At 39.6% G+C, this 26657-nt stretch overlaps 1 protein-coding gene across 4 annotated transcripts in view; it reads right to left on the minus strand.

The window, feature by feature from the left end:
• PAXIP1 (PAX interacting protein 1) overlaps positions 1-25973 on the minus strand; it is a 36831-nt gene extending 10858 nt beyond the window's left edge. For 2 of the 4 annotated variants that reach the window (XR_015797768.1, XM_088150231.1), the window contains exons 1-19: positions 25500-25968; positions 21740-21874; positions 20945-20988; positions 19421-19484; positions 19224-19337; positions 17561-18199; positions 15804-16518; positions 13149-13243; positions 12752-12847; positions 11238-11375; positions 9384-9505; positions 8691-8875; positions 7736-7779; positions 6023-6090; positions 5401-5503; positions 4965-5133; positions 3829-3929; positions 1524-1658; positions 1360-1435 (exon numbers count right to left, since the gene is read on the minus strand). Coding sequence is in view for 3 of the 4 variants with exons in the window: in XM_088150231.1 (XP_088006357.1) it covers positions 1360-1435; positions 1524-1658; positions 3829-3929; positions 4965-5133; positions 5401-5503; positions 6023-6090; positions 7736-7779; positions 8691-8875; positions 9384-9505; positions 11238-11375; positions 12752-12847; positions 13149-13243; positions 15804-16518; positions 17561-18199; positions 19224-19337; positions 19421-19484; positions 20945-20988; positions 21740-21874; positions 25500-25592 (3136 nt within the window). In the remaining variant the exon portion in view is untranslated. Of the gene's footprint in view, positions 1-1359; positions 1436-1523; positions 1659-3828; positions 3930-4964; positions 5134-5400; positions 5504-6022; positions 6091-7735; positions 7780-8690; positions 8876-9383; positions 9506-11237; positions 11376-12751; positions 12848-13148; positions 13244-15803; positions 16519-17560; positions 18200-19223; positions 19338-19420; positions 19485-20944; positions 20989-21739; positions 21875-25499 lie in introns of all 4 variants that reach the window. The other 2 variants (XM_025172984.2, XM_088150230.1) reach the window with 2 other exon arrangements.
• Positions 25974-26657: the final 684 nt, after the last annotated feature.

Below are 26657 nucleotides of genomic sequence, written 5' to 3' on the forward strand. Positions count from 1 at the left end.
CCTCCATGCAGATCTCCTCTAGAGCAGTGATGTTTTGGGGCTGTCGCTGGGCAACACGGACTTTCAACTCCCTCCAAAGGTTTTCCATGGGGTTGAGATCTGGAGACTGGCTAGGCCACTCCAGGACCTTGAAATGCTTCTTACGAAGCCACTCCTTTGTTGCCCAGGCGGTGTGTTTGGGATCATTGTCATGCTGAAAGACCCAGCCACATTTCATCTTCAATGCCCTTGCGGATGGAAGGAGGTGTTCACTCAAAATCTCACGATACATGGCCCCATTCATTCTTTCCTTTACACAGATCAGTCGTCCTGGTCCCTTTGCAGAAAAACAGCCCCAAAGCATGATGTTTCCACCCCCATGCTTCACAGTAGGTATGGTGTTCTTTGGATGCGACTCAGCATTCTCTCTCCTCCAAACACGACGAGTTTAGACCAAAACATTCCACTTTGGTTTCATCTGACCATATGACATTCTCCCAATCCTCTTCTGGATCATCCAAATGCTCTCTAGCAAACTTCAGACGGGCCCGGACATGTACTGGCTTAAGCAGGGGGACACGTCTGGCACTGCAGGATTTGAGTCCCTGGCAGCATAGTGTGTTACTGATGGTAGCCTTTGTTACTTTGGTCCCAGCTCTCTGCAGGTCATTCACTAGGTCCCCCCGTGTGGTTCTGGGATTTTTGCTCACCGTTCTTGTGATCATTTTGACCCCACAGGGTGAGATCTTGCATGGAGCCCCAGATTGAGGGAGATTATCAGTGGTCTTGTATGTCTTCCATTTTCTAATTATTGCTCCCGCAGTTGATTTCTTCATACCAAGCTGCTTGCCTATTGCAGATTCAGTCTTCCCAGCCTGGTGCAGGTCTACAATTTTGTTTCTGGTGTCCTTCGACAGCTCTTTGGTCTTGGCCATAGTGGAGTGTGACTGTTTGATGTTGTGGACAGGTGTCTTTTATACTGATAACAAGGTCAAACAGGTGCCATTACTACAGGTAACGAGTGGAGGACAGAGGAGCCTCTTAAAGAAGTAGTTACAGGTCTGTGAGAGCCAGATATCTTGCTTGTTTGTAGGTGACCAAATACTTATTTTCCACCATGATTTGCAAATAAATTCTTTAAAAATCAGACAATGTGATTTTCTGGATTTTTTTCCCCATTTTGTCTCTCATAGTTGAGGTATACCTATGATGAAAATTATAGGCCTCTCTCATCTTTTTAAGTGGGAGAACTTGCACAATTGGTGGCTGACTAAATACTTTTTTTGCCCCACTGTAAATAAATCCCAACCTACCTACATTTTATGTGTGAAATTGCATATTTAAACATGTAACTGTCATCCAAGGATATCAACCACCTACCTATGCCCCTGGCAAAGTATTCTCGGCATAAGTGTAGATCATTTTCACAGGAGATAAGGATAATCTCTGACAAACTCTAAATTAAAAAAATAAAATAAAATTGAATTAGTCAATGTAAGTTAAAGTGAAATACTCCATAAAAAACACATAGAGATAACACCCACCTTATTTTGTTTGTGTTCCATAAGTTTTCGGAAAGAAGGTTGTTTGGATAATACCTTCCCACCTGCACATTCCACGATTGATTTCATGGTGGATAGGCTAGGGCAAATTCCAGGAGTAATATAGAAGTACTTTCCCTAAAATAAGAAAAGTGCAAAACACATTTATACTTTACCTATTTCTATGTTTGCATTTAAATGTATTTGTATGATTCTACTTTTTTCCAGGGACCTGGAATAAATTTACAGGCACAACAGCCTTTGTCCATCCAATAGCAAAACTGTCGTTTTTGACTTAGAAAATATGTCTATGAACTTGTTTGATCGGAGAAAAGACAGTTTCTACATTTATTGCTGACTGGAAACCCCTTATGGACTTTTTGCAAAATAAGAAAAAAATGAACTTATGATTCATGGTTTTGATGATTACATTGGATAGATTATAGAAAGAAGAGAGTCATGATGTAACTTTAGAGAAAGAGGTAAATTTATAATTGTACTTATAACTGCTATAAAGAAGATTTAGAAGCCAATTCTTTGTATCTTTTTTCTTTCTTTTCTATTTTTCTTCTACTTTTTCTTTCTTTCTTGCATTTTAGCTCTCTTAATTTTTTTTATTCCTTACTCTATATTAGTTTATATTAGTTTTTACCTTTGTTTTTAAAACTATGTGTGTGCGTGCACACACAGACACACATAAAGTACGTCTATGGAGGGTGTTCTCTGAGGCAACATCTGTAACTTTATTTTTGCCTGGCAGAAAAAAAATGCAATCTGTAGACTACCAATTTCCAGACAAATAGGTTAAATGTTCCCTTTAAAGTTTAGGAAACTTTTTAAAAATCACTCCCCTGTTCACTATTTTATGAAGACTCTAAATGAAATTTGTGCTCAATGTGCTACCCAAAGAGAAGGAGCATTTCAGACAGATAGGTGTAAACCCAAGGGATAGTACGTAAAGAACTAGTTTATTTATTTGAAACAGTTTGATTTATATTCCACCTTACCTCTAGAAATTTATGATGGCTTATAAGGGGATCACCTTCCCCTAAAACAACCCTGTGAGGGAAACGGGGCAGAGAGTGAGTGACTGGCCCAAAGAGATTTCTTTTTCCTTTCTGTTTTTCTTGTTACATTACCATGCCTCCTAAAAGCATTTGTAACAGGAAAAGAAAAGAGCCCTGGCAAAGTTAATCTGCCTGGAAGCTAGAGTTGTCAGCCATACAACTCCTTCAATATGCCAGGGAAAAGATGTGTTTAATTTACAGAGGTGACCATAGGTGATATGCAAACAGACTCTGCATCACCTTTTCTCCTAAAAATCCAGACTGGTGCACAATCCTACTGGTTAGAACTTCTTAACGTGTTATCAAAGGTAACAATTGTTCCTTTAAAGGCAAGTGGAGTGATTCACAAATCAAAATGCAGATAGACTATTTTATAGATATTGGATCATATTAGAGGTTTCTAATGGCCTATAGAAGCAATCTTCTAGTATGTCTTGTTTTCAGTTCATTCTCCATCATAAGCTTTAAACAAAGAATTCACACTGCCACCAAGAGTCAATATATAAAACTACCATACATAATGTATAAAACTATAATTCACATACTTTTTTGAAACTATCTGCACAGATACCTAAGGAATTCTTTGTTTTCATAGAGAAGTCATTAGTTCCACTTTATTACTTATTAAGGAAAATGGGCATGTCAAGTATGTCAAACTATGATCTGAACTGATAAAAGACTGGCTGGTAAACAGGATTCAGAAGTAATTCTGGAGTCAAAGCCAACCATAGTTGGTGCTAATGTCTAATTCAGCAAACTAGTCATAACTCCTGCTCTATCTCTGGAGGCTGCCACGAATTAACTCACCAAACTGACTGCAAATAAAAGCACTCGTGCACTTCTAATCCACGGTATTTTTGGAAACCAAGAACATGAATTCCTGCAACTAATTTTGGTTTATTAGTTATTTGTGCTTATATGCATATATGTAAGTATATCCACTTTAAAGCAAGTGGGATCTGTTACAATGTAGAGTACTCCTGTTCAAGATATCAGATTCCATTTCCCTTCCAATGTGGTTTCCTAGCTCCAAATTTTCCCCAAGTTAGCTTCCTGTGGCTTCTGAGAAGTTAACTTTTTTTAGACTGCTTGAGTGGCATGGATTTCTCCCTTAGAATGCTCTCTTAAAGATGTTCTGTTGCTTTTGCAAACCAGCTTGCTGATATTACCTTCTGATACATGACAATATATTTAAATATTTAGCCTGTGGCTCTCATTATTTAAAACTAATACAATTATACCTTAAAGAGTGGTGCTACTTGTGCTCTCTTTAGAGATTCTTCCAAACTGAAACAGAAAAGGACTTCAGCTTCTGCATCTCGGAGTATGTAGCTTTGTTCTTCTAAAAGGGGGGGGGGAATATAACTTTAACTTTTCATAACACAAGATGATGTAAACATTCATTCATTGTTAAGAACTGCTCTGAGAAAGTTTGAGATGCTTAAAATTTACCACCAGCAGCCAAAAATATAAATACTTCATTGATATTCACTAAATTTACAGAGCGGAAACATCACCAATAAGATTAACTAAATAACAAAGCTGCATTAATGCCTTTAAAGAATTGCATGCTCATAAAACTGCAATACGGGAAGCCTTCGGGTTACAATGACAACTGAGACTGGGATTGTCATTGCTAAGCGATATAGTCGTTAAGGGCAACATCACCTGATTTCATCACTTAGTGATGGCAATCCCGGTTGCCGTCGTAACCCCAGGACTGTGCAGGTTGTTAAGTGAGAAGAAGAAGGAGTCCCAGGCAAGGAGCGCAGAAGTGCCACGGGGGGGTGGGGGGTGCCGTGGGATCTTGTACTCCACAGCAGACTCTTCAGGAGAAAAAGCAGCCGGACTGACTTACTGGAGTGACTTATGACCTTCCCTGCCAGTTTCCCCATTGACTTTGCCTGTGGAAGCCAGCAGGGAAGGTCACAAATGGCAAACAAATGACCACAGCTCACTGTGATGTCATAATTGTGAGCCAGGCACCAAGTGCCTGGATTGCAATTATGTGACCACGGGGGTGCTGCTATGCCCAGAACTTCGAGGACTGGTCATATGTCTATTTTTTTCAGTGTCGCTGTAACTTTGAACAATCACTGAATAAATGGACATAAGCCGAGGACTACCTGTATGTAAAAAAAAAGGGGAGGGCAGTTTCAAAATGACACAGCAGTTTATTCTATTCTAGTCAAGCTTATTAAAAAAATCAGTATTTTAGAGGATTAAACATTCTAACAGTTTTTATCTAATTGTTTCAGTGAAGTTCATTTACTTATAAACAGAAGGACACCAGTTCCAATGCAAGTTCCACTGTTACATTTTAAAGAAGGGCTCCACAATGCAACTCTTACTTTGTTCAACACAGCCATTTACTTACCTATAAATTTCTGGCACTTGAAACATTCTTCCAACCATTCTGGGGTTACAATATGTTTTACAACTGAAATTGCGGTCAGGAATTTTACAGTACGGGTTACTTTACTAGCTATCAAATGAGTACATTTCTGAGCAGACTCTGCTACTTCACCGCCAAGAATGTAGAGTTTCTGAAAATTGAAGGAAAAGTAAAAAATATAGATTTAGAATCTTCAGCCACAACAGAGCGACACATTAGAGAATGAATGATTATACAGTCAATGGGCAGTCCAATATGTGAACAAATACCTTTGAAGAGCAATGCTCAAGTGTTATAAAATAATGCTTTTGTTACATGGTATGATCCACACATTCAATTTGTTAGTGGAGGCAACAAGCATACCATAACATCAACCCTAAAGTTACAATTAAATCTTTTAATTCAAGAAGGAATTCACCTTGATGTACTGATGCACTTGAGTAGGCTCAAATCCTGTAAAAAGAACCACTGGTGTCAATTCTGGTGTCAGTTTTTTTGTAGGTGTTGGCAGGTCTTCAATTCTATAAATATAAAATAATATTGATGTTATTTTTATTTTCTAAATCGAGTAACTTAATAATTACTTTCTAAATTTAAAATTAGGGTAATAGTATTTAACTCTCTGCAACGCTAAAAGTCTAAATGAGAGATTTTTTCCATTTAGTAGATTATAAAATAAAAGAAGTTTAGTTATATTTGGATGTAGCTGGCCCAGGCTGCTTCAACTTTGATTTAAAGATTCCAACAATGGATACACAAAACTAAATCCTTAGAAGAATGATTGGAATGGGTTTAGAATCTGCTTTCCTCAGCATTTTAGAGGCATGACTGCTTTTGCTGTGATATTTCATATTCCTTTGACATGTCTCCCACTCCCAAATGTTTGTCCCTTGATTTGTCTCCATGGCTAAAGCTTCTCTCCATATAATCTTCAGCTCAAAAATGTAGTGTTGTTTAAAATCTAAAAATAATTTCATTTTAGTAACAACATGCCATTTCCAAGGAAATTCTGAATTTCTTAAGGATGGTCATTTTCTTACCTTGGCCTCTTGGTCGAAGGTTGAATTACTGATTCATTCTGCTTTGGTTTAAGTGGTAATCTCACATTCTGCAATTAGATAAGGTATAAATTTGGTTTCCTTAAGCAGTATTTATAGTTTTGTACCAGTATCTTTAAATATACTGTATATAAAAAAATATCTTATATCAAAGACACATACAGCATAATTCTGTTCCTACCAACTCATAAAATTCAATGGTCCTTATTCCCAAGAAAATAACTATATTTTAGTCATAATGCTAAAGCAGAAAAAAGAACATGCATTATGTTCTTAGAAGTTTTGTGATGCTTTCCAAACAAAATATTGTTTTATTTCATATATGCTATCTAGCACAGTTCACCATAAGCACCTAAAATATTCACAGTAGAGAATTCAACCCCCAAGGCATGTCATTGATGTTCAAATGTATACATGAAGAACTCAGTGGCCCACTTCATATATGCTGCAAGTTCAGGATTTAGTATTATGTGTACAAGCAGGAGTATGTCTATGCGAAGTGCAGAGCTCAAAACAACTGAAAAGAGCAGATGACATGGGCACTTGATGTGATTGCTCCCAAGTGGTCACTCTATGCTGGAAGATCCCAAATAACTTCCTAGTTTACTGAGAAGCTCTGGGAGATGAAGCAGAAGCAATGCCTGGAGGAATGGAGCAGGAAGGCAAAAAGGGATTCTGACCAAGCACAAATACAAGCTCAAGTTCAAACCTATACCATAGCAGTAAGAGGCAATGTGAAATGTAATTACTTCTCCCAAATTATGTTGGTGGGCTATCAGCTCTTGGCCTTGTTTAGGGTGACGAACGCTTGGGAGTTAGATTTCCCACTTGGCTGTTGCAACCAGTTTGCACAGTACTTTGCTGATGAAGTTGCTCGGAGTTGCTAATATCTTTACTCTTCATGGGTGAGTCTGATGTGGCCACTGGGATAGCACCTTGCCACGTTATCTGGGACATCTTCTGGCCTGTGGAGTCTGATGAAGTGGCCAGGATATTCCTTGGGCTGTCCCTAGCCACTTGCAAGCTGGATACATGGGGGGGTGTAATGGACTGGACCTGGAAGGTGGTCAACACCTCACTTCAGAAGGAATTGACACTGGCAGTCCCCTCCTCAGGAAACCGTCCCTGGATCTGCTCCCTCTTCCTCATTGTACAGGAGGAGGAATAAACTAGAATTTAGTTCCATGTAAACAGAATCATAGATTTCAGCATGGGGGTGGCGGTGCAACATTACTGCACTAGAGCATACAATGGAGACCAGGAACTGGAAATGACTGCCCACCCTGATTTAACAACTTGTTAGAGTTCTGCATATAATGAACAGTATTCTGATCAAGTGAAACTAAATTCAGGTTTATTCATCTTTCTACCATATGGAAGGAAGCAGCAAGCACTTGAGCCTGGCACTTTGCACAGGCCCGTTCTTATTGCCAGTCTTTTGTCCCAATTACCATGATCATAACCAAGTTGGAAATTCCCTGTCACCTGGGGAAGCACTTACACAGACATTGCATCTGATTTCCAAGGAAGGAAAGTAATAATCAGGTGCAGCATCTGTGAAATTTTAACTGAAGAGCCATATAAAAATATTTTAAACAAAAGAAATATTTTATAAGCTAGCGTCTCTTCACTTTTTCATATACATTCTTTTTCTGCTCCCCAGTACTTAAAGATGTTAATAGCAACACCACTTACCATTTGAAGTTCAGGTGACACCTTTAAAGGCACTCTCCAAGCATCTGGAATTAATGATAGAAACAGCAAGAAACTCTTACACAAAGGCATGGTTTTTGTGATGCTCCAGTACTTGGAGCAATGCCGGTTTGATACATCCACTCTCTTTGGCCAATTAGGACACACAATTTAAAAGCTCATAGAACATTCAAACATGATGCAATTCCCATAGGTTAAGCTGATATATATATATATATAATTTTGCTTTATGTAGTTCTTCCTACCATTTCTCCCTTTTCACTAAACTTCCACAGTGGAACCCTATTATTATTTATTAGGGAGGAAACCAAATAGATTGAGTTAATAAAGCAATTAATTACATCACAAGAAAAAAGGCTACATTTAAAAACTCTGCTTTAAGTCAGGTTTCTCATTGATAGTCTATAGGGCTAGATGATGCCGTTTTAAGGAATAATTCATATTAAAGGACATTTTATTGAATCTTCCCTTTCAACTGATTCTTCAGCTTCCCCTTGTTTAGGCTGAGCAACTTTTCTGCAAAAAGTACTGAAAAATGAAATGCCTATGAAATAAAGTATTGCTAGACAGTTAATTGCTAGCCTAGAATCTGGAAAATTATTTAAATGGTTTCATTTACTCAGTTTACAGATTAACAGTAGGGTTAACACAATTATAATACCAGTAATTAAATATTATTTTAGTGCCTGTTTTAAAGAGAAAGATATATACACTTTAAAACATTTAAACTAAAGATAATCAATTGTTTAATTCTTTTTTTAAACTATTTTATGCACATTAGGAAAAAGTGTCATTAAACTTTAAGAACCTTATTTTTATCAACATGCTTAGTTGATAAAAAGAGCCCACACAGTGGATGTAATGTTACATCCAACACCAGCAGCAAATTATTTTGCACTGAAATGCAATGGTTGTTATATTTTGCAAGCCTTCTTACCAAGAAGGTTTGGAACTAGATGCTGATTAGGAGCAAGTGGTTCTTGAAGATTGAATACTGTATATCGATTGTGCTGCATTTGCCGCAAAGCTTCAAAATTTCCAAGTAATATATCACAGAGCCACTGTGCGTTAACACAAGGTATCCTCCACTCTTTGGCCTTCTCGTACTTTAAGCCAGTGGGCCTTGAAATAGGAAAAAAAGCCAATGACAGTCAGTAAGTCAGAACAGCCTTTCCCAGCATGATGTTCTCCAAATGTACTGGGACTGCACTCCCAAAATTCCCAACCCACACAGCTTTCAGAAAGCGCCAGGCTAGGGAAGACTGTCAATGTCACAATTCATTAAAACTTCACCTTCAATAGCAATTGCATATTAGTTATACTATTTTTTTATAAAAATGAAAAATGTCTTTTGAACCTAAACATTTATTTTGATTTGGGTAACTTAAAAACCCATTGAAACATACAATTTTGAGGGTTTGAATGCTAGTTTTCTATTTTTTTATAGAATAAAAATAGCCAGTATGGCTTAACAATGTAAATGAAGGAGAATATATTCCAACACTTTTAATATGCTATAACATAGCAAGGAAAACTAAATGCTTTTATTCTGAAAAAGGGTTGTTAGAATAACATAACAAAAACAGACCCATCAGTGTAATCTACATTATTATTCCATAACAGCACTTACTCTTTACAGATAAGAACTGTGTTACTGCGACAAAGATAGCCTGTGTATTTTGCTCCTGCTAGATAGGCCATTAACTTGAGATCGTCTCTGTCACTATCCACAAAACCTGTTACAGAGATTATCTGGACCAAAAAAAAAAGAAGAAGAAGAAATAATTCTAAATACATGTGTTATTTTTTTCTATGAAGTAACATTAACCTTTAACTAACTCAGTATTTCTCAAAATAAGATGCAATAGCAGTTGCCAGCATAGATTCAAGTTCTAGTACATGGGCAAGAATACAAGACTGCATGAATACAAGACATTCTTCTTCTTTAAGAAGAAGCATGTCCAAATGTCTTAATGAGTTATCTCCAAAAGATGGGAGGAAAAGCTAAAACTTCTACGCTACTGGGCTAGACAGTTGCATTCTATCCTGCAGAAGAATCAGGGGAGAGAAAGAAGCAAGTATTTTTCTGCAACAGCAACCACCTTTTTCCTTTTTACTGCCAGTAAGTCAAAATACAGGGGCCAAGAGCCCTCTCTCTCTCAAGCACTGGGTTTAGGGGGGTGATGTCAGGCCAGACACCACTGGAAAACAGGTGGTGGCAGGAGGAACTACTAAGTCACTACCCAAAGACAAGGAGGGTGGGGTCACACTCCCCAGGAAGGAGTGAATTTGAGGGTGAATTTAAGTGTTTCTGGATTTGAAATCTCCTTCTGGGTTCCCAGACTGAGGCACCAGCCAAGAGTGCCTTTCAATAGCTTTATCTGATTCACTAACTGTAAACCTTCCCGGAAGAAAGTAACTGTGGTGCACGAGTTCCAGGCTTAATTACTGCAACATGCCTTTGCAATCAGTCCAGAAAGTTCAACTAGGACAAAATACAACAACTGGATTGGTTTGGAAGTCAAAGAGACCACATTACATCTATGCTAAAACTCCTTCACTGGCTGGCAGTTTGTTTCCGGCTGAAATATAACAAAGTACAGGTATTCCTTGTTGAACAACCATTCGTTCAGCAACAGTTCAAAGTTACAACGGCACTGAATGAGGACTTACAATGGGTCTTTGTAGTTGTGGCCGTCGCAGCATCCGTGGTCACATGATCATGATCCGGGTGCTTGGCAACCAGCTCGCAATTACAATGGATTGCAGTCATGTGATTGCCACTTGCAGCCTTCACTGCCAGTTTCCAACAAGCAAAGTCAATGGGAAAGCTGGCACAAGGTCACAAATGGTAATTCCATATCTGCGGGATGTTGCAACTGGGTAGGATTTGCCTAATGACGGCAACTGGGACTGCCACAACTGTCGGCGTAAGCATGACATCGCGCTTTATGACCAGATTGCTTAGCAATGGAGTTCCCGGTCCCATTGTTAAGTGAGGACTACATGTAGTTATTACTTGGGTCCATGGTAGTAATGACTTTCTGATTCTCTTTCTCTTTGAAACCATCAGAGGGCTGCCTATTGTTTCCAGAGTCTTGCTGAAACAGTCTTGATGCTGAACTTTCTTTGCCACTGAAAATGGCCAAATTTTAGTATTTCCCCTGAAAATATTAATAGCAGTCCCATTCCCTCTCTTAACCACCCAACTGTTCTCAAATTCTCCTGAATTGCCATTTTCCATTCAGATTTCTGACTTTTGGGGCGGAACATTTTTTCAAGGCTTTAAGGCTGGGAATAGTAGTGGGAGGGCTGATATGCAGGAGGCAAACCTGCAAAATTGTATTGTCTAATTACGTAACTTTTTAAAAAATGGACCACTATAGATTTACTCATTTTTGTACTCTTTGATTTAAAATACACATTAGAGTAAAATAATAACAGCAGCAATTCCAAAATAAAAACCCAGATTAAGCTTCCTTACATGCTGAGAACATGGTTTTCCTCCAGGTGGAAATGCAACTGGAAAATGAAGAGCTCGATGGGGTGGTATCATTTTCTTCTTTTTTAGCACCGAATTCAGCCAGTGGGCAGTGATACATCTTTTCCTTTCTTTCAAAGCCTACAACACCCACACATGCAGCAGAACATTGTTACCGTAGGTTTTAATTTACCACATTTTATGAGTGCTACATAAAAATATTTTTAAAATATGAAGAAGATGCATCCTTGGTATATTAAGTTTTCAGTTACAACTTTCAAATAAAAAATGGGGTCTGGAAGTTTATGTTTATGCTGTGCCATACAATGCCAAATGTTGTATGGCATTTATTTATTTACTTTCCTCCATAACAATAACCCAGTGAGGTAAATTGACCTGGGAAAAGGCAACTGCCTTCATCATCTAGTGTTTTCAGTATTTCATTTCAAAAACACTTCTTCTATTATTATTATTTTGCATTGTGAGATAATACAGAGAAAAAGAGAGAGAAACCCAATATTTGTTTTTTGTTAACTGGGTTTTGTTTTTATCCCTTATTTTTAGAATACTTAAGTCTTCACTCTGCACATTTGCTGGCAAGGGATTCCCATGGATCGCAACGGGATATTCATGAAGATCTTTATTTTTTTTTAATGATGTGCAAACTGTCCAAAAAGAGAAAAGATAGGACCTTTTTGTGTGTACAATTAAATACTGTTTAAAGTAGTCTCCAACACTATCTCAGAAGCAAGATCCCACAAATCCACCCATAAATATTTCTTTCCTTGGATAGGCAGCACAGACTTTCTCCCACTGAGTGCCTGAACAAACAAAAAGAAAAGAAATCATGGTTTCCTTCTGCAAAAGCTCCCATGAAGGAAGGTAGACAGGATTTTTTCGGTACTATTTTTCATAGAAGGAAAAAGGGAAGACTTTTCCTCTGCTTTTTTCCTTCTTTCTCCCAGCTACTGGGCCCACTCTTTTGTTTCAGAGGATCTCAGTGGGAAGAGAAAAACAGTATGAGGGCAGGAAAAGCTTTCCCATAATTCTCATTCCATAGAGATATTACATATTTTCCCAAGGTTAGATCTAATTAAATATAACCTCCCTCCTAAGTTTTCTATGCTATGCATTTCAAAGGTGGGGACAAGTCAGTAATCACACATGACTGGCCATTAATTCACGCCAACAATTTTTTCCTAACATTGGCAGACATCAAATACTAACACGACCAGCAGAAAAAAACCCTAGAATTGACTTAGGGTTTAGTGTAATTTTGTTTGTTTTGCTTTTGAGCCAATGAACCTGATCAACTTCCTAGTTAAACCTTTTGGAAGAAAAAGGCAGAATATTCAGCTTCTAACTTCAGGATCTCATGATCTGGAGAGTTACATATTAGCTGGGTAGATTCTCTGCTACTGGTAGTAGAAAACCAAATAAACTATATTTTAAAAAACTAGAAAGAGATATCAGACCTTTTACCTTAGCTAGAAATGATATATGATATTCTATCATACCTGTGCATACATATTACTAAGCTGACTTTCACAGAGAAGATGTGTACATCGGCTTGTAAGTGTCGGATCAACTGTACCACCGTGTGTCTGGATTACCTACAATAAAAATTAAGAAAACTTAAAAGACATGTTAATCCAACATAATTAAGAAAGATAGAAATGTTTAAAGCTATCCAGTCAAGGGGAAAAAACCAAAACAGTAAGATGAAACACTGCATCTTTTGCTGAAAACAGGCATGTTTTGGATACTGCTAAACACAGTTCTATTAGAATTCATTTGTGATAAAGAAACTACTGTAAGCTTATTTTTAAAAATAGGTTGTTCATCTGATTTTTCATTAAAAATCTACTTAGAAATCTGATTTGAAAAACATTCACAAATGGAACTGACATTTACCCTTTTCCAAGTTGCCAGCAGTTGTTTATCAGACATCTGTTCAGGGTAATCAGCAATTGCAAAGACACAGCCCAGTAAGAAATATTCTTCAGGAACTGAAAAAAATAATGCAGTTGAAATTAATGTAAAACACTTTTTCTCTTAAATTATAATTAATGCAATCACCGATGCAACGCAAGCTTAGAAACTGGCCCCTCCCAAACCAATCAAGCTGATCAACACTGAGACCACAGATGCCTGTCCTTCAAATACAGCAGTTCTCCAGAGCGAGGGGCCATCCTGGAGGTGATAGGGGCGTGAAAAGCATTTCACATATTCCAAGATTGAAAGAAAGTTCAATCTTGAGAGTTTTGTTTCAAGATCAGAACAAATTACACTGTTTTGCTCGATATTTTGACCAATATTGTCCCGAGGTTCCAACTATTCCAACAGCAATTAGGCTGCTGTTTTGTGGTTTGCACATTGTGTTTTTTCCCCCCAAAATGTCTTCTAGCTTAGCAGGCAGCAGCAGAAACCAGACATCCCTATAGGTATTAGCTGAGAATGAAGCAGGTAATGTGGGAATGGATCGTTGGGAAGAAAATAGAAGTTAAGCACATAGCCAGGCAAAGGCAGACTGCCTGCAGCTGCATGTCTGCCAGCCTGTTACTGCTATGAGAAAGTTACTATCTATGTGAATGGGTGGACTGAAGTTAGAATTCTTGTGGGTAGTGGACAGCATGCGTTATGTATTGTGTTTTACTTTTACATTGCTTTGCAAGTAAAAGTAAAATATGCATGCGTGTATGTATGCACATTATTGTGCTTCACAAATGTTGCTAATTCTGTTGAGGCTGTATATGCAAAGACTTCTACTACTATGTTTAGCTTTCTGAGGACATTTAAAAAACCAAAGATTCTTTGTTGATTTGGACCGGTTTCCCGAGCTTAGGATATGCATTCTCTACACGTTTGGGAGCATTCTTAAGTTTGAATTTTCTGACTATATCTGAAACCCCCCCCCCCAGATTTCTGTGTCTGTTTAGGCTAACTGTTGAGGTTTATCAGGTATGAGGCTTGATAGTTGTACTGCCTAGGTCACTAACTGTATTGTCTTGTGCCTTTTTCTGCTGTGGTATTATTATACTCTACATTTTCATTCAAGAGTTAAGCAAAACAGAATTGATCTAGAATAAAAAAATCATACTTTTTAATGCTCCAGGGCATGGGTGTCAGGAAGTTAGATGGCCAGTGAGATGTTGTGATTTTTGAGTCTTTACTGGGTTTGCCCTCGGTAACCCTTTTAATGTGCTGTTAGCCATTTTTTCCCCCTTCTTCACAGTGCAAAGCAAGCCCCTCCTCTCCCAGGATCTGCAAAGAGGGCTTTCTGCTGTGCAGGAGGAAGGAAAAAGGCTGCTTTCAGCTCTTTCCCACTTCTTCAAGCGCGAAGCCTGACCCGCAGAGCCTAGCAGCTAGGCCAAGACACCTCATCAACAGCAGGAGCAGCAAGAAGAAGACGACGGCAGCAAAGTTCAGCTGGGGTGATGGAGCACAGGGCAGCAGGGAGCCAAAAGGGCAGAAATGGGGGGGGGGGGGACAGGCAGGTGTGGGAAGTTAAAGTGCCCCTGCAGTCGTAAGTGCGGGCAGGCTGCCAAATGACCAAATTTTGATCATGTGACTATGGGGGTGCTGCAACAGCCATAATTTTGGGCACAGGTCGTAAGTCCCTTCGTTCAGCGCTGTCATAATTTTGAACGGTTGCTGAACAAATAGTCATTAAGCGAGGATTACCTGTATAGTGTGTAAACCGAGAGGATGTTGTTGTTTAGTCGTTAAGTCGTGTCCGACTCTTCGTGACCCCATGAACCATATTGCGCCAGGCCTTCCTGTCCTTCACTGCCTCCCTGAGTTTGCTCAGTTTCATGCTCATTGCTTCAGTGATGCTATCTAACTATCATTTATAGTGCATGAAGCCAATTATGGAATATTAATCAATCCACGTTTAAACAAATCATGGCAATTGCATGCAATTGAATATTTTAGTTTTCTTCTAGTGGTCTAGTTTGAAATTAGATAGCTCAGAAATGCATTTCTAGCCCATTCCAAAATATACAGTATTTGATGGCATTTAAAGAACTGAACAGAGGTCCAAAAACCTTAAAAACAACATTCTTCTAAACATTTTTATCTATGTGCAAGAACTTCCGTAGGTGGTAGCTATTCTTGATTTCTCTGGTACCTCATCTATAATGGCTTAGAGCACAGCCTTTTTAGCAAGGACATCAAGGCTCCAGAAATGTCTCATACTGGGATCTGTCCTGCCTTTTGCTTGTGTTGCTTACCTAACTAACATGGCCCTCCCTCTTTCAGAAGCCGACTGACGGGGAAAGGGTTTGTCTTGCTCCCAGTTGCTTGTACATGTTAATATATTTATATCTAGCTTACTCTTGATGATTTACTACTAACCAATAATTTAACAGCCAAAATCATTTTTCTTATTTTAAACAATTTTATCTCAACGTGCAAAAACAAAATAGATTAATGACTAATCTACCTCACAGGGTTGTTCTTGTGGGGAAAAACAGAGGGAGCATTATGTATGCCACCATGAGCTCCAGTACAAAAGGCAGGATACATATATACATAACTAACTAACTAACTAACCAACCAACCAACCTTCTACAGATGGGTCATGTCCAAACAGTTGATGCTGCTGCAGTTGTTGCTGTTGGGGATTCTGTGGTGCCTGAACTGGAATCTGATGGTGCAGCGTCTGCGATGTTGGAGTCAAGTGTTGCGATGTCTGATTTTGCATTTGTTGCTGCTGCTGCTGCATACGTTGCAAGTGCTGCTGCTGAAATTGTTGCTGCTGAAGCTGTTGCTGCTGATGCTGCTGTAACTGAAGGTTTTGCTGCTGCAGGTGCAATTGCTGTTGCTGTAGCTGTTGCTGCTGCAGTTGATGCAACTGCTGTTGCAAGGCATGCTGCTGCTGAAATGGCAACGGTTGTGGCGGACGATGCATTTGCTGCTGGGAATGCATTGGCTGGGAAGGAAACGGTAGCTGCTGCTGAGGAAACTGGTGCTGATGAACTTGCTGCTGTTGGGCAAACTGATGAGGCTGCTGTGAGAAAGGCTGCTGGGGAATCTGAGGCTGTGGTGGCTGGGACTGTTGCTGCAACTGCAGGAGTTGCTGGGGTTGAAGATGCAGGAGATGGTGATGCTGTTGCTGTGGTTGCTGAGATTGGTGATGCTGCGGCGGCGGTGGCTGTGCTAACCGTGCTTCTGGAGTCAGTTTAACCTGGCTAAGCAATACTGTGTTTGAATGTCCCTGTTGGCTATGGTTTACCTGTTGCTCCAAAGTTTTTGTAGGTGCTGAAAGTGACTGCAAGATCTAGAAAACAATACAGATACTTTATTATGGTTATGATACTATTCTTTTTCCTAACACCCCTTCTGGTAAAAAGCTACCAAGACTATTCAGAATGAATCAAATAATACAACAGGAACATAAAAACCAACAGTAAGACTGCATTAAAAATATTTAAAGTATGTTAAAGGCAAAAATAAAGCAAAACGTCGTAGCACCTTTTCCAAAAGCCAACAGTATGGAGGACATTATAGCTCTGAAGAAAGTACGACTCTCCCATAAGCTTGACAAACAGGCCTTTGCAAGTAGTATTACTGTCAAGAGGAATTGCCTGAAGATCTTAGTAAATAGACAGACATGTATACTGAAACAAGTGTTTCCTTAGGGCTTTAAACATTAGAAGAGCAACATTTGGAATTTAATCTGGAAAATAATTGGCACCAGTGCTGTCTGCAATATTGCTGTAGTAATACTCTCTTGATACCATGCCTTAGTTAGTTGCATTTAGCACTACCTGAAGTTCTGACGGCTCTTAAAGAGGTACCCTAACTAGGTTGCGGATAATTGCTTCCAGTTAAGTCAGACTTTAGAAATATTTCAGATATTTCACCAAAATATAGGTATGCAAGTGCAATTCTTGCTAGAACTACCATGTAAAAATCCAAGGACTGGGGAAAAAAGAAAAACACAATCTTAAATTATGTTTCTATATTCCACATGACTTTCATAAATCGACCTACATTTTAAACAACAAAACAATTAATCTCCCTCTTCAAAACATTTCCTTTATTTCTGAAGTTCACAGAAAAGTGAGGATGCTTATGCATTCAAAACATCCAGGAGGCTCAAGGGTGGTCTAAAGTTCCAAACAGAACAAAACAGAACATAAAAATAACAACAAAACCTTCAATATGACAAGTGACCTGTGTTTGCAATTTTACATGCATGTAATTGTTGCAGCAATCACGTCAGGGAGGTCACAACTACTACGGATATAAAATTCAAGTGACAGAACGTGTTCATTTTCAAGCAACAGTTTATCAACTTATACTTTAAAAGTACTTACATGTGCTACATTTGATGGTCTATTAACCTGCTGAATATCAGCATTATTGGTAATATTTCTTAGCGTCCGGACTGCAGGACTCCATGTTGCCATCACTTCAGGATGTCCAGAACTTTGGGGAGTTTGTACTGAAGCTATTATATTACTTCTTATTTCAGAGGACAAAATATTGCCTGGGACAGGTGGGACATTCGCACACAAATTAATCAGTCCAGAATCCTTGCCTGAAGGCAATCGGTGTTTTGTTGCAGCAGTCTGTGGAACTTCAGCTGTTGTCCAGTTCAAATTTCTTTCATGCTTTTCAGGAGAGGAATCTGATGAATCATCAAACATCAGTTCTCCTTTGGTTTTGTCAGCATCAACAGACTTTGGAGAAAAAGTTCGATTGCCCAAAGGTGATCCTTCTTGAGAAGATGGTGGACTTGATAACTTTTCATCAGTACTCCCTTCATTCTGAGAATCCTGTTCTTCATTTTCTTCCTCCTCCTCCTCTTCTTCTTCCTCTTCTTCCTCATATATTATTAAGCGAGGATGATAGGAAACCTCATCTTTTTTGGTTTTATCAGATATAGAATCTAGAACCCAGTCAGGCGTCACAATTTTAATGTTCTCTCGTTTACAGGCACATTCATATTTTTCCTGGGAAGAACAAAAATTTGAAATGTAAATATTAAAAATGGGCACTGAATGAATTCAAAAAGATTCCAATTTCAGACTGCTGACAAGCAAAACTTGTTTCTGAAGCAGAACACTTATCCTGCAGTTGTTGCACTGATTGCTCCTAGATATCTCAGCTGAATTCGTAATGCTGGTTATTACCTACCAAGCCCTACAAGGCACAGCATCAGGCTATATCAGGGATCCCCTTCTCTGTCCATCCTATGAGATCATCTAGAGAGGACGTGTTTAGAAACTCATCTTCTCAAAAGGTGAGAGGAACATGGGTCAGAAAGGAGACCTTCTCAGCCCAGGCCTGGCCTCAAAATTGTGCTCAGCCTTCTCATTCCTGACATTCCAAGGGGTGCTGAAAATGCTTGTTTTTCAGTGGGCAATCAACTGCTAACCTGATTATTACTGGGTGACTAACTGGGTTTTTTTAATGTTAGTTTTAATTTGGAGTGGGAGTTATGGTCTGGGGAACGCCTTGATTTATGCAGATGCTTTTACTTTATAAATTGTCTAAAGTTTACACCTTTGGAATAGGAGATATAATTTGGATGGAACTGGGTAGCAGTTAATTAATTAATTAAATGGTAAAATCTGTGGCATTTGGAAGATGTAGCATGGAGCGCTTCCTAGGAAAATAGGTGTTCCAGTCCTACACCTACTGTTTTCACTTCATTCATCTCTCCCTTTCCACACCTACATTAGCTATAACATCAATTACATGAAAATAACAAAAGCTGAAATTCACTATCATTCATCAAAATATTTTATCAGCCCCCAAAACACCATTCTGCCATTTTGCTTAGGAGCATCTCTATTGTTTACAAAATATGCCAAATTTCTTTTGATTTCATCAAAAGTATGAAACACCTTCCATATTAGTCTATTTATACATTGCTGATTCCTCTTAAAATGGTAAGAGGCTCGCCAAGACACAAGCTATGTTGACCTTTATTCCATATGCTAAAACAACATTGAAATGCATTAAAACTCTTACCCCTTTGGGTTCAGGCACAATCAAATGAGTACATTTTTTATTGAGGCTCAAACGGCAATCCCCACCATAAAATGTAATCAAAGCCCACAGCATACTCCGGTCTTCAGAGGAAACCTACCAAAAAAGATAAAATCCTTTAGTAGAAAATATTTTGAATTATCTATCATATCATTTAGCCATTAGGTAAAATATTTTACCTGAGATAGACAAGCAGCAACTCCAAAAAAGATCTGACAGGATTCTGGGGAGAAACCATTTACTCTGACAAAGCTAAGTCAAGGAGATAACATAAATAAATTGTAAAACTTATTATGATAAACAAACAACAAATTTCCCCAAAACTTCACAAGGAACTATGCATAATTTTGTGGATGCCAATTCTTCTAAAAAGAAAGAAATATTAGTAGCAAAACTAATCTAACATTAAGCAGTCAAAAGAGAAAATGAACTTGGCAGATCTGAGATTACATTACTTCTTCTGCCATAAAGTCATCAGATATATTTGAGTGAATACTTTGTTTTATAAACTAACAGTATGTTTCTTGGAAGTGTACCCCACAGAACCCATCATATCTTATGTATGTTTTGCAGCCTTTGTTTCCAATGATTCTAAATATCAGGTTTAATCTATCTCACAAAATTACAATTCTAAGAAACATATTTTTATTATCTATAAACTTGTATTTAAATATGTAAAATCTAATTTGAAGGATGTAAAATAATGCCTACATCTATATAGGGAGAATGGTACTAAACTATGCAGCAAACATTAGATTTTTCTCAACCATTGATTATGGTTTTATAAAGAAAAGGAGAAAGAAATGGTAACTGAAAGCAGAATAAATGCAAGCGTACGAAATTAAAAGGTGAATGAAGTACAATTTCAATAGTACAGTATCTGTATTAGGCATCCTAAAAAGTGTCTTTCAAGTCAAGTTGCAGTTCTCTTGGCAGTATTATCAAAATGGTTTGTCTAGCCTATAGCCTTAGTATTTCCTGTAAATCTCCTATCTAAGTACCAGCTAGGCTCAAAAATTTTCCTTTCCAAATCCAGACAAGGTTGGACAGATGCTGTCCCTACTGACACAGAAATCCTGGTCAATAAATAACATATTTATTAAAACATTTGATTTTTCCCAAAAAAAGAGAGAAGCAGATATGTTCCTTTTTCACTATAAACATAAGAAAGTTAATACTAATAATACTAGAAGGAAATATAAACATAATAGAAAGAAGGTAAGAAGTCTGGAAAACGTCAGAATTAAGGAATAATTATTAGAGGCACACATACTTGAGATTATAAATTAGGAATTAGTGAATTCCTCATTTATAACCTCTACAAGATTAGGGAAACTAATTATCTAATTCTGAAAAGAAAATATATCATAACAAGATGAGTCTTATAAAAATTAATAAGTAAAGATCAACAATCCAATACAGTTTATATGTTTCACATATATACATTTTACTTACTGTAGATCAGACTAATAGGACAATGCAATTTCAATTTGCATTCTCTCAAATTATTCAAAGACTAACAAAGAGAGAAAAAATAATGATTCCAATTAATCAACTGGACCTTGCAAGAATCTTCAACGTAGGAGGATTTTCCTTTAGTTAATTCTCTGAAACAACTGCTTGTTCATCTAAAAAGCAAGTGATATTCAAAGCATCAAATAAATATTATATAATTTTGTTAACACTTTCATTGAAAAGGATACGGCAGAAGAGCTCCACATTGAACTGACAAAGTCACCCAGGAAGGCTAGAACAGGTTTTAAAAATATCATCCAATAAATGTCTATGAATACTTTTATATCTGGGGATTGTCTTCTATTTATTAATATACACACACGCACTCAACTGGTTATCATTCATTCATTCATTCATTCGACTTATGAAGGAAGCTACCTTATCCAAGTCAACCACAAAGCCCACCTATGTCAGTACTGTCTATGTAACTGGCAAAAGCTCTATGTGTTTTCAGACAGTTTCTCCCAGGCTTATCTGTAGGTGCAAAATACTGAACAGGAACTGAAATTTTACCTCTATGTATGTAAAATTTATAATCTGTGGCTTTTGCCTTCATATTAGTATTCCAAATTATGCTGGTCTATGATTGTAATAAAAACTGATTGTATTGATAGGATTCCAAGTATTTCTTGAAAAAGATGACAACCTGTACAAGGCAACAGTAAGGACATTTATTTTGTTTTATAGTTTCATCAAACATTTATACCTTCCCTAGCCAGCCAGATAACTGGGACTGTCAATCCTGATTCCAATAACCTAGTTTTTTTGGTGTCAGGGAATTGAGCTGAGGTGTTAATTTGTTGTTTATCAGTGTGCTCACACTGCCCACAACACAGTGCCCAAAGTGATGGAAACAGGCCTTTTCTTCCTTCCGAACCCACACACAAAGCATTTCTTTGCATGCAAAGCTAGAAACACTAAGTTTGGTTTTAAAATGTTAACTGTACTAAAAAACAAATGGTTATCATGCTCTAAATATTTACTTTTACTACTGGAAGATCAAACACTTCACGAGATTCGCCAACTTCTGGATTATCCCCATCTTCTGAAATGATGTGTGAAGCTAGAGCATTATAGGAAACTTCCTTTGCCTTCCCATCTTTCAGAAGCTGAATAACCTAAAACATGAAAATGAAATGTAATTCTTTTCAGTTTCAGAAAAACGCTGATATACAGGAAATTACTTTTTCCCAGACATATGTTCATGCTAATATTATCCCCTTTCCCAGAGAAGGCACTAATCTGAATAAAGCCAAACCTCAAAGTGGACAGAAGATATCTAGGTTGCGCTCATGGCTGGTCCAATGAGCTGCTTCCTCAGTTGCCGCAGAGATGGCTGAAAGGCTATCACTTCCTGTGTCTTTGCTTGGCTTTTTAAAAGATTTTTTGTTGGGGGAGGGAGGGGGAAGGAAGCCACCTGTCTATCCTACCGGCCCTATTCCACCCCATGTCACCATGTGGAAGGGAAGTAAAAAAGGAAATAAATGGGAATTCTTGAAACTGCCCCATTTTTGAGGGCCATTCTAAGACTTAGTCTTATTGCCAGAAACTGAATAAAAGAAATTTTCTCATCAGTTCATGATATGACTGATCAGAGAAGTTTAGCCCTCAAAGAACTCTAGGGCTCTTTGGGATAACATTAACTCCCCAATCCTAATTAATGCTGACTTGCTAAGTCTCCCCCAGTCCATTTAAGCATACTGTATGAACAAAACTCATGGCATTAAAACAGGGCTATCAACCTGAAGCCTTCGACAAACCCAGCTCTTGCTCTCATAGCACAATAAACATCTTGTTGGCCAAGATAGCAATAAATAAAATGTAAGATAATAAAAAGTGAAATGTAACACAATGAGAAAGTTTTACCTAACCCCAACTAATAAGTATTGCATAAAAGATGCTTGCATTCCACATGTATTCAATTAAAACAATTAAGTATCTGATTTGGTATACCAGATACCCTATAAATGTCTCTAGTTCTCTAACAACCAGTTCCTTCTGCTTATGCCACATAGGATGGTATAAACCAATTTGGTCATCTCTTGAAACTGATGGAAAAGAGCATAATTCTTTGTTGCACTAAACTTATTTTGTATTTCATCAAGTAAATTGCTTCTGAACTCTTCATTTTACATGTTGAAAGGGCAGAGATCTTTAAATAAAATGAAAAGCCAGAGAATTCTTAATTTAGTTCAGTTCTTGCAGAGAAAAGTGCTTTATTATAAAAACAATTCTAAGTTTCACATGTTCCCAATCTCATTTTATTTTATTTCATTTATATGAAAAGGTTTAGTGTGAACTACCCATAATTCCTTGTGATTTCAAAGTTCAAGAAACTATGGTTTTTGACCTTGGTTTCGTCCAGACCTCACTTTTCCAAGTCTGGACATCACAAAAAATTATGTTTACTTCAAAAATGATGCTGTTTCTGATCTTTTCATGAGTAATGAAAGGGAGGAAGGTTGTCCTTTGTAATATATGAACCCAGCCTAAACTATTGCTATGTTGAATTATAGTTTTTATGAACAAGCCAACTTCAAGCCATCATTTACAAACCCATTACAAATCATAATGAAAACTGATCAGTTTCCAATCTTGATATAATGCCAAAGTAGAGTTAACTGAAAACAGAAACTTTTCATTTCCTCACAGTCACATCAGGGGAGAGGAAAAGGGGTTTGCTGAACAAAATTTACTTCAACATTAAATTGCAATTATTTTGTGCATCAGATCCACATTCATAACATTGGAATGGTATAAAAAAAAAGTTGCAGAATATAGAAGCAAAACCAATTTGTAATGCACGTAGTCCATGCCTGTTATTACAAACAAACTGAAAAGAAGCATTTTTAGGCACATAGTATGAGCTTCTCTTTTTTCCCATGAAATTCATCCTACCAAACAACGGTGCAGCAATAAGCAATGTAAGCCATACATGCAACAGAATGGCTGTAATTTCTCTTTGTGCTCTTTAACAAATCCTGGATTGTGGGAGAAGATTTCCAATAATAAACTGTTTGAAATACATTTGTATTTATTATAACATCACCCTTATACATAGCACTTTACGAAGAAAAGTCTCTGCTGTGAGAGCTTTTAAAACAGATACTGATGCAAGACCACAGGGGAAGGAAAGAAAAATGGAAAGAAGTAGGGTACACTGATCATAATAATTCCATCTATTCACTTTTGATTGTGGAATATTACAGGTGTGAAAAAAGCTTTGGGAATGGGATTTGAAGAAGCATTTAAAAGAGATAGCATTATTGAGATATCTGTGATATTTCCAGTCATACAGACCAGCAACAAAAGGCAATTATTTGAAATATGTTGAGGATGCTGGAGCTGAATGAAAGAATGTCACAAGATAGCAGCAGAGACTGACGATGGGGGAAGAGCCATACAGGGTTTTGAAAAAAAAAGGGCAAGAAACTTCCTAAGATCCCAGAAACAAACAATTAAGTGAAATGTTTTTAAGGAACGGGACTAAATAATTAACAATGAAAAAGGCGAATACTTTTGGCGGCAAATGCAGAACAGAGGTAAGGGATATAAATGACAGCAAAATACTACGTAAGTTTACAGGATTTAACAGGAAGTGTCTTTATCACCCAGAGATGTAATGAATAAGGTTTTTGGATGCCTTGGGAGTTGAATGAGTTACCCGGGAAAAACAGCCTTAAAATCAAGCTCATCTTGTCATCTTGATGACACCACTTTCTTGGCGGTGCTACAGAAGTGCCTTCTCAAGGCTTTCTTCTGGGATGGTTTTCAGCTTCCCAATCTAGCCTACAGCCTGCAATCGCCTAGCCGCCTCCCATCCAAATACTAACCAGGCCCAGCTGCATTTTGCTTCTGGGCCCAGTCAGGATCAGCCAGCCACTGCCAACTGCTACAGCTAGGGCTGCTTCATGCCATCTTCCAGATCAAGGGTGGGCGTTTGTCCTGTCAGGTTGGATGGCCTGATGCGTCTAACGGCTCTCCCACCGACTGGGGGAAACCTCCCTGCGTTCAGAAAACTATCAACTCAAGGAGAGAAGGTTCAGCGCTATTTTTTTTTTCTCCTTCTTTAATATGTAGGATCTGTTTCCACCCAAGCACATGAAGAATCGGAGATTCCCTTCTCTCCCCCTGGGGGGAAGGAGTCCTTTCCTCCCGCATCTCCGGAGGTTTGTCTTAAAGCAGCCCGCTGGAAGAGGCCTGTCCTGTCCGGGGAGGAGAGGAGAGGAGAGGAGGAAGCAGCAAGGAGAGAAAGGAAACGCGAGAGGCCTAGTCGGGGCCGCTCCCGCGCAGGGACCAGAAGCGCCGCCGCCACCGGGAAAGGAAGCCCGGCCGGTCCCCTGCAGAAGGCAAGAGCGGCCCCTCGCCCTGCTCTTCCCCCTCAGTCCAGGCCGCGACAGAGGCCTTTCCGGCTCCCAGCGTAGCAAGCGCGGGACTGCCGGGAGGGGGAGGAGTAAGAGGAGTCAGTCCGCGCGCCAACGCCGGGCGTTACGGACCGTTAACGGCCGTCACCGGGGGTCTCCCTGCCCCCCCGCGAGGGGCTAGAACGCTCCCCCGCCCCGCCCTCCGGAAAGGCCTCGCAGCGGCGGACGCGCACGCGCCCTCCCCAGCCGCGCGAGCCGCTGTCAGCGCGTGGTCCCAACGGGGGGGGGGAGAGGAGGAGGAGAGGAAAGGAGAAGAGCGACCCCAGGAACGCCAAGGCAGGAGTGCGGCTCCCTCCGCGCGGAGCGTCCGCGCAGGTACCTTGGGATCGATGTCTCCCACCACGAAGAACTTGACATCCTTGAACATCTCCTCAGGAACCTTCAGCTCCCCCTCGTCCTCCTCCTTCGCCATGGTCCTGCCCGGCGACGCGGCCGCCTCGGCTTCTAGGCGCGACGGCGCGAGCGTTCTGCAAGGCTCCGGGTCTCCCTGGCCGCTGCCCCCCACCGCCCAGGCAGCCGCCGAGCCGTGGGAGCGGAGCGCGCGCTTTGGAACGGACCATCTCGGGCGAGGGTGCCGGGGAGGCAAGAGGGCGGGCAGCGGGAGCCTCCGTCCGCTCGGGGCTTCTCGGAAGCCGCCCCCCAGCTCTCCTCCGCATCAGACCGAGCCCCGATTGATAAACCTGCAGACCCTCTGAAGACAGGGTTCGGTTTGCCGACGGAGAGACACCCGTCCTCCCCTTAGGGCTCGACATAATTGGCTCTCCCCGATCCCCGCCTACTAACAACACAAGCGGCAGGAACGCCAAGTTGCAGGCCCCGCCCACTGCAACCTTGCCGCCTGACCTTAGCTCCGCCCACCACCTTTCTCCCGCCCGCGGGGAGTCGGTTGGGGCTAGCCTTGGTGAGGCGCCTTAAAGGCGGGCATGCATCAAAAGTTTGAAAAGCAAAACGAAACGCGATTGCGCGGAGGTCTCAAGCGGGCCCTTCCTGAAGAATTATAATCTAACTGGGGGCACCATAAAGAGGATGGAGTGAGAAGACAATCTGTATGCGTTCTTCCTAAATTGTATCATGCATATTCCATTTTAAGGGAGCTGGTTGAAGAGGACCATTGTGGGTGGACCCTGCATTTTTTGCTCCCCGGATCCTGCTGTCGCTTGGCTCTTCCAGTTCCAAGAAAGTAATGTTGAACGAGTACAAGCTACCTGTGCCAGCAGGGCGCTGAAACTCACGACTGTAGTCTATATGCAGGTATACATACGCATGTTGCAAAAACAATGACGTTGGGTGATGATCACTCCATTTGTACTTGCGTCCTGACGTCAAACACAACTCACAGGGTTTGCCTTGTGGTGTTGCCACACACAGTTCATTACTTGCTGCCCCCTGCAGAGGTTTATGGGAAGCAAGGAGCTTCCTGTCTTGTCCCATGTGCACAGCTGGTTATGTGTACATAATCAGGTAGTCCCCAATTTAA

Source organism: Python bivittatus, unplaced genomic scaffold (assembly GCF_059951505.1).
Source record: "Python bivittatus isolate LINGU-HERP-01145 unplaced genomic scaffold, Pbiv_v1 ctg000610_np1212, whole genome shotgun sequence".
In the NCBI taxonomy this organism is placed as follows: domain Eukaryota; kingdom Metazoa; phylum Chordata; class Lepidosauria; order Squamata; family Pythonidae; genus Python; species Python bivittatus.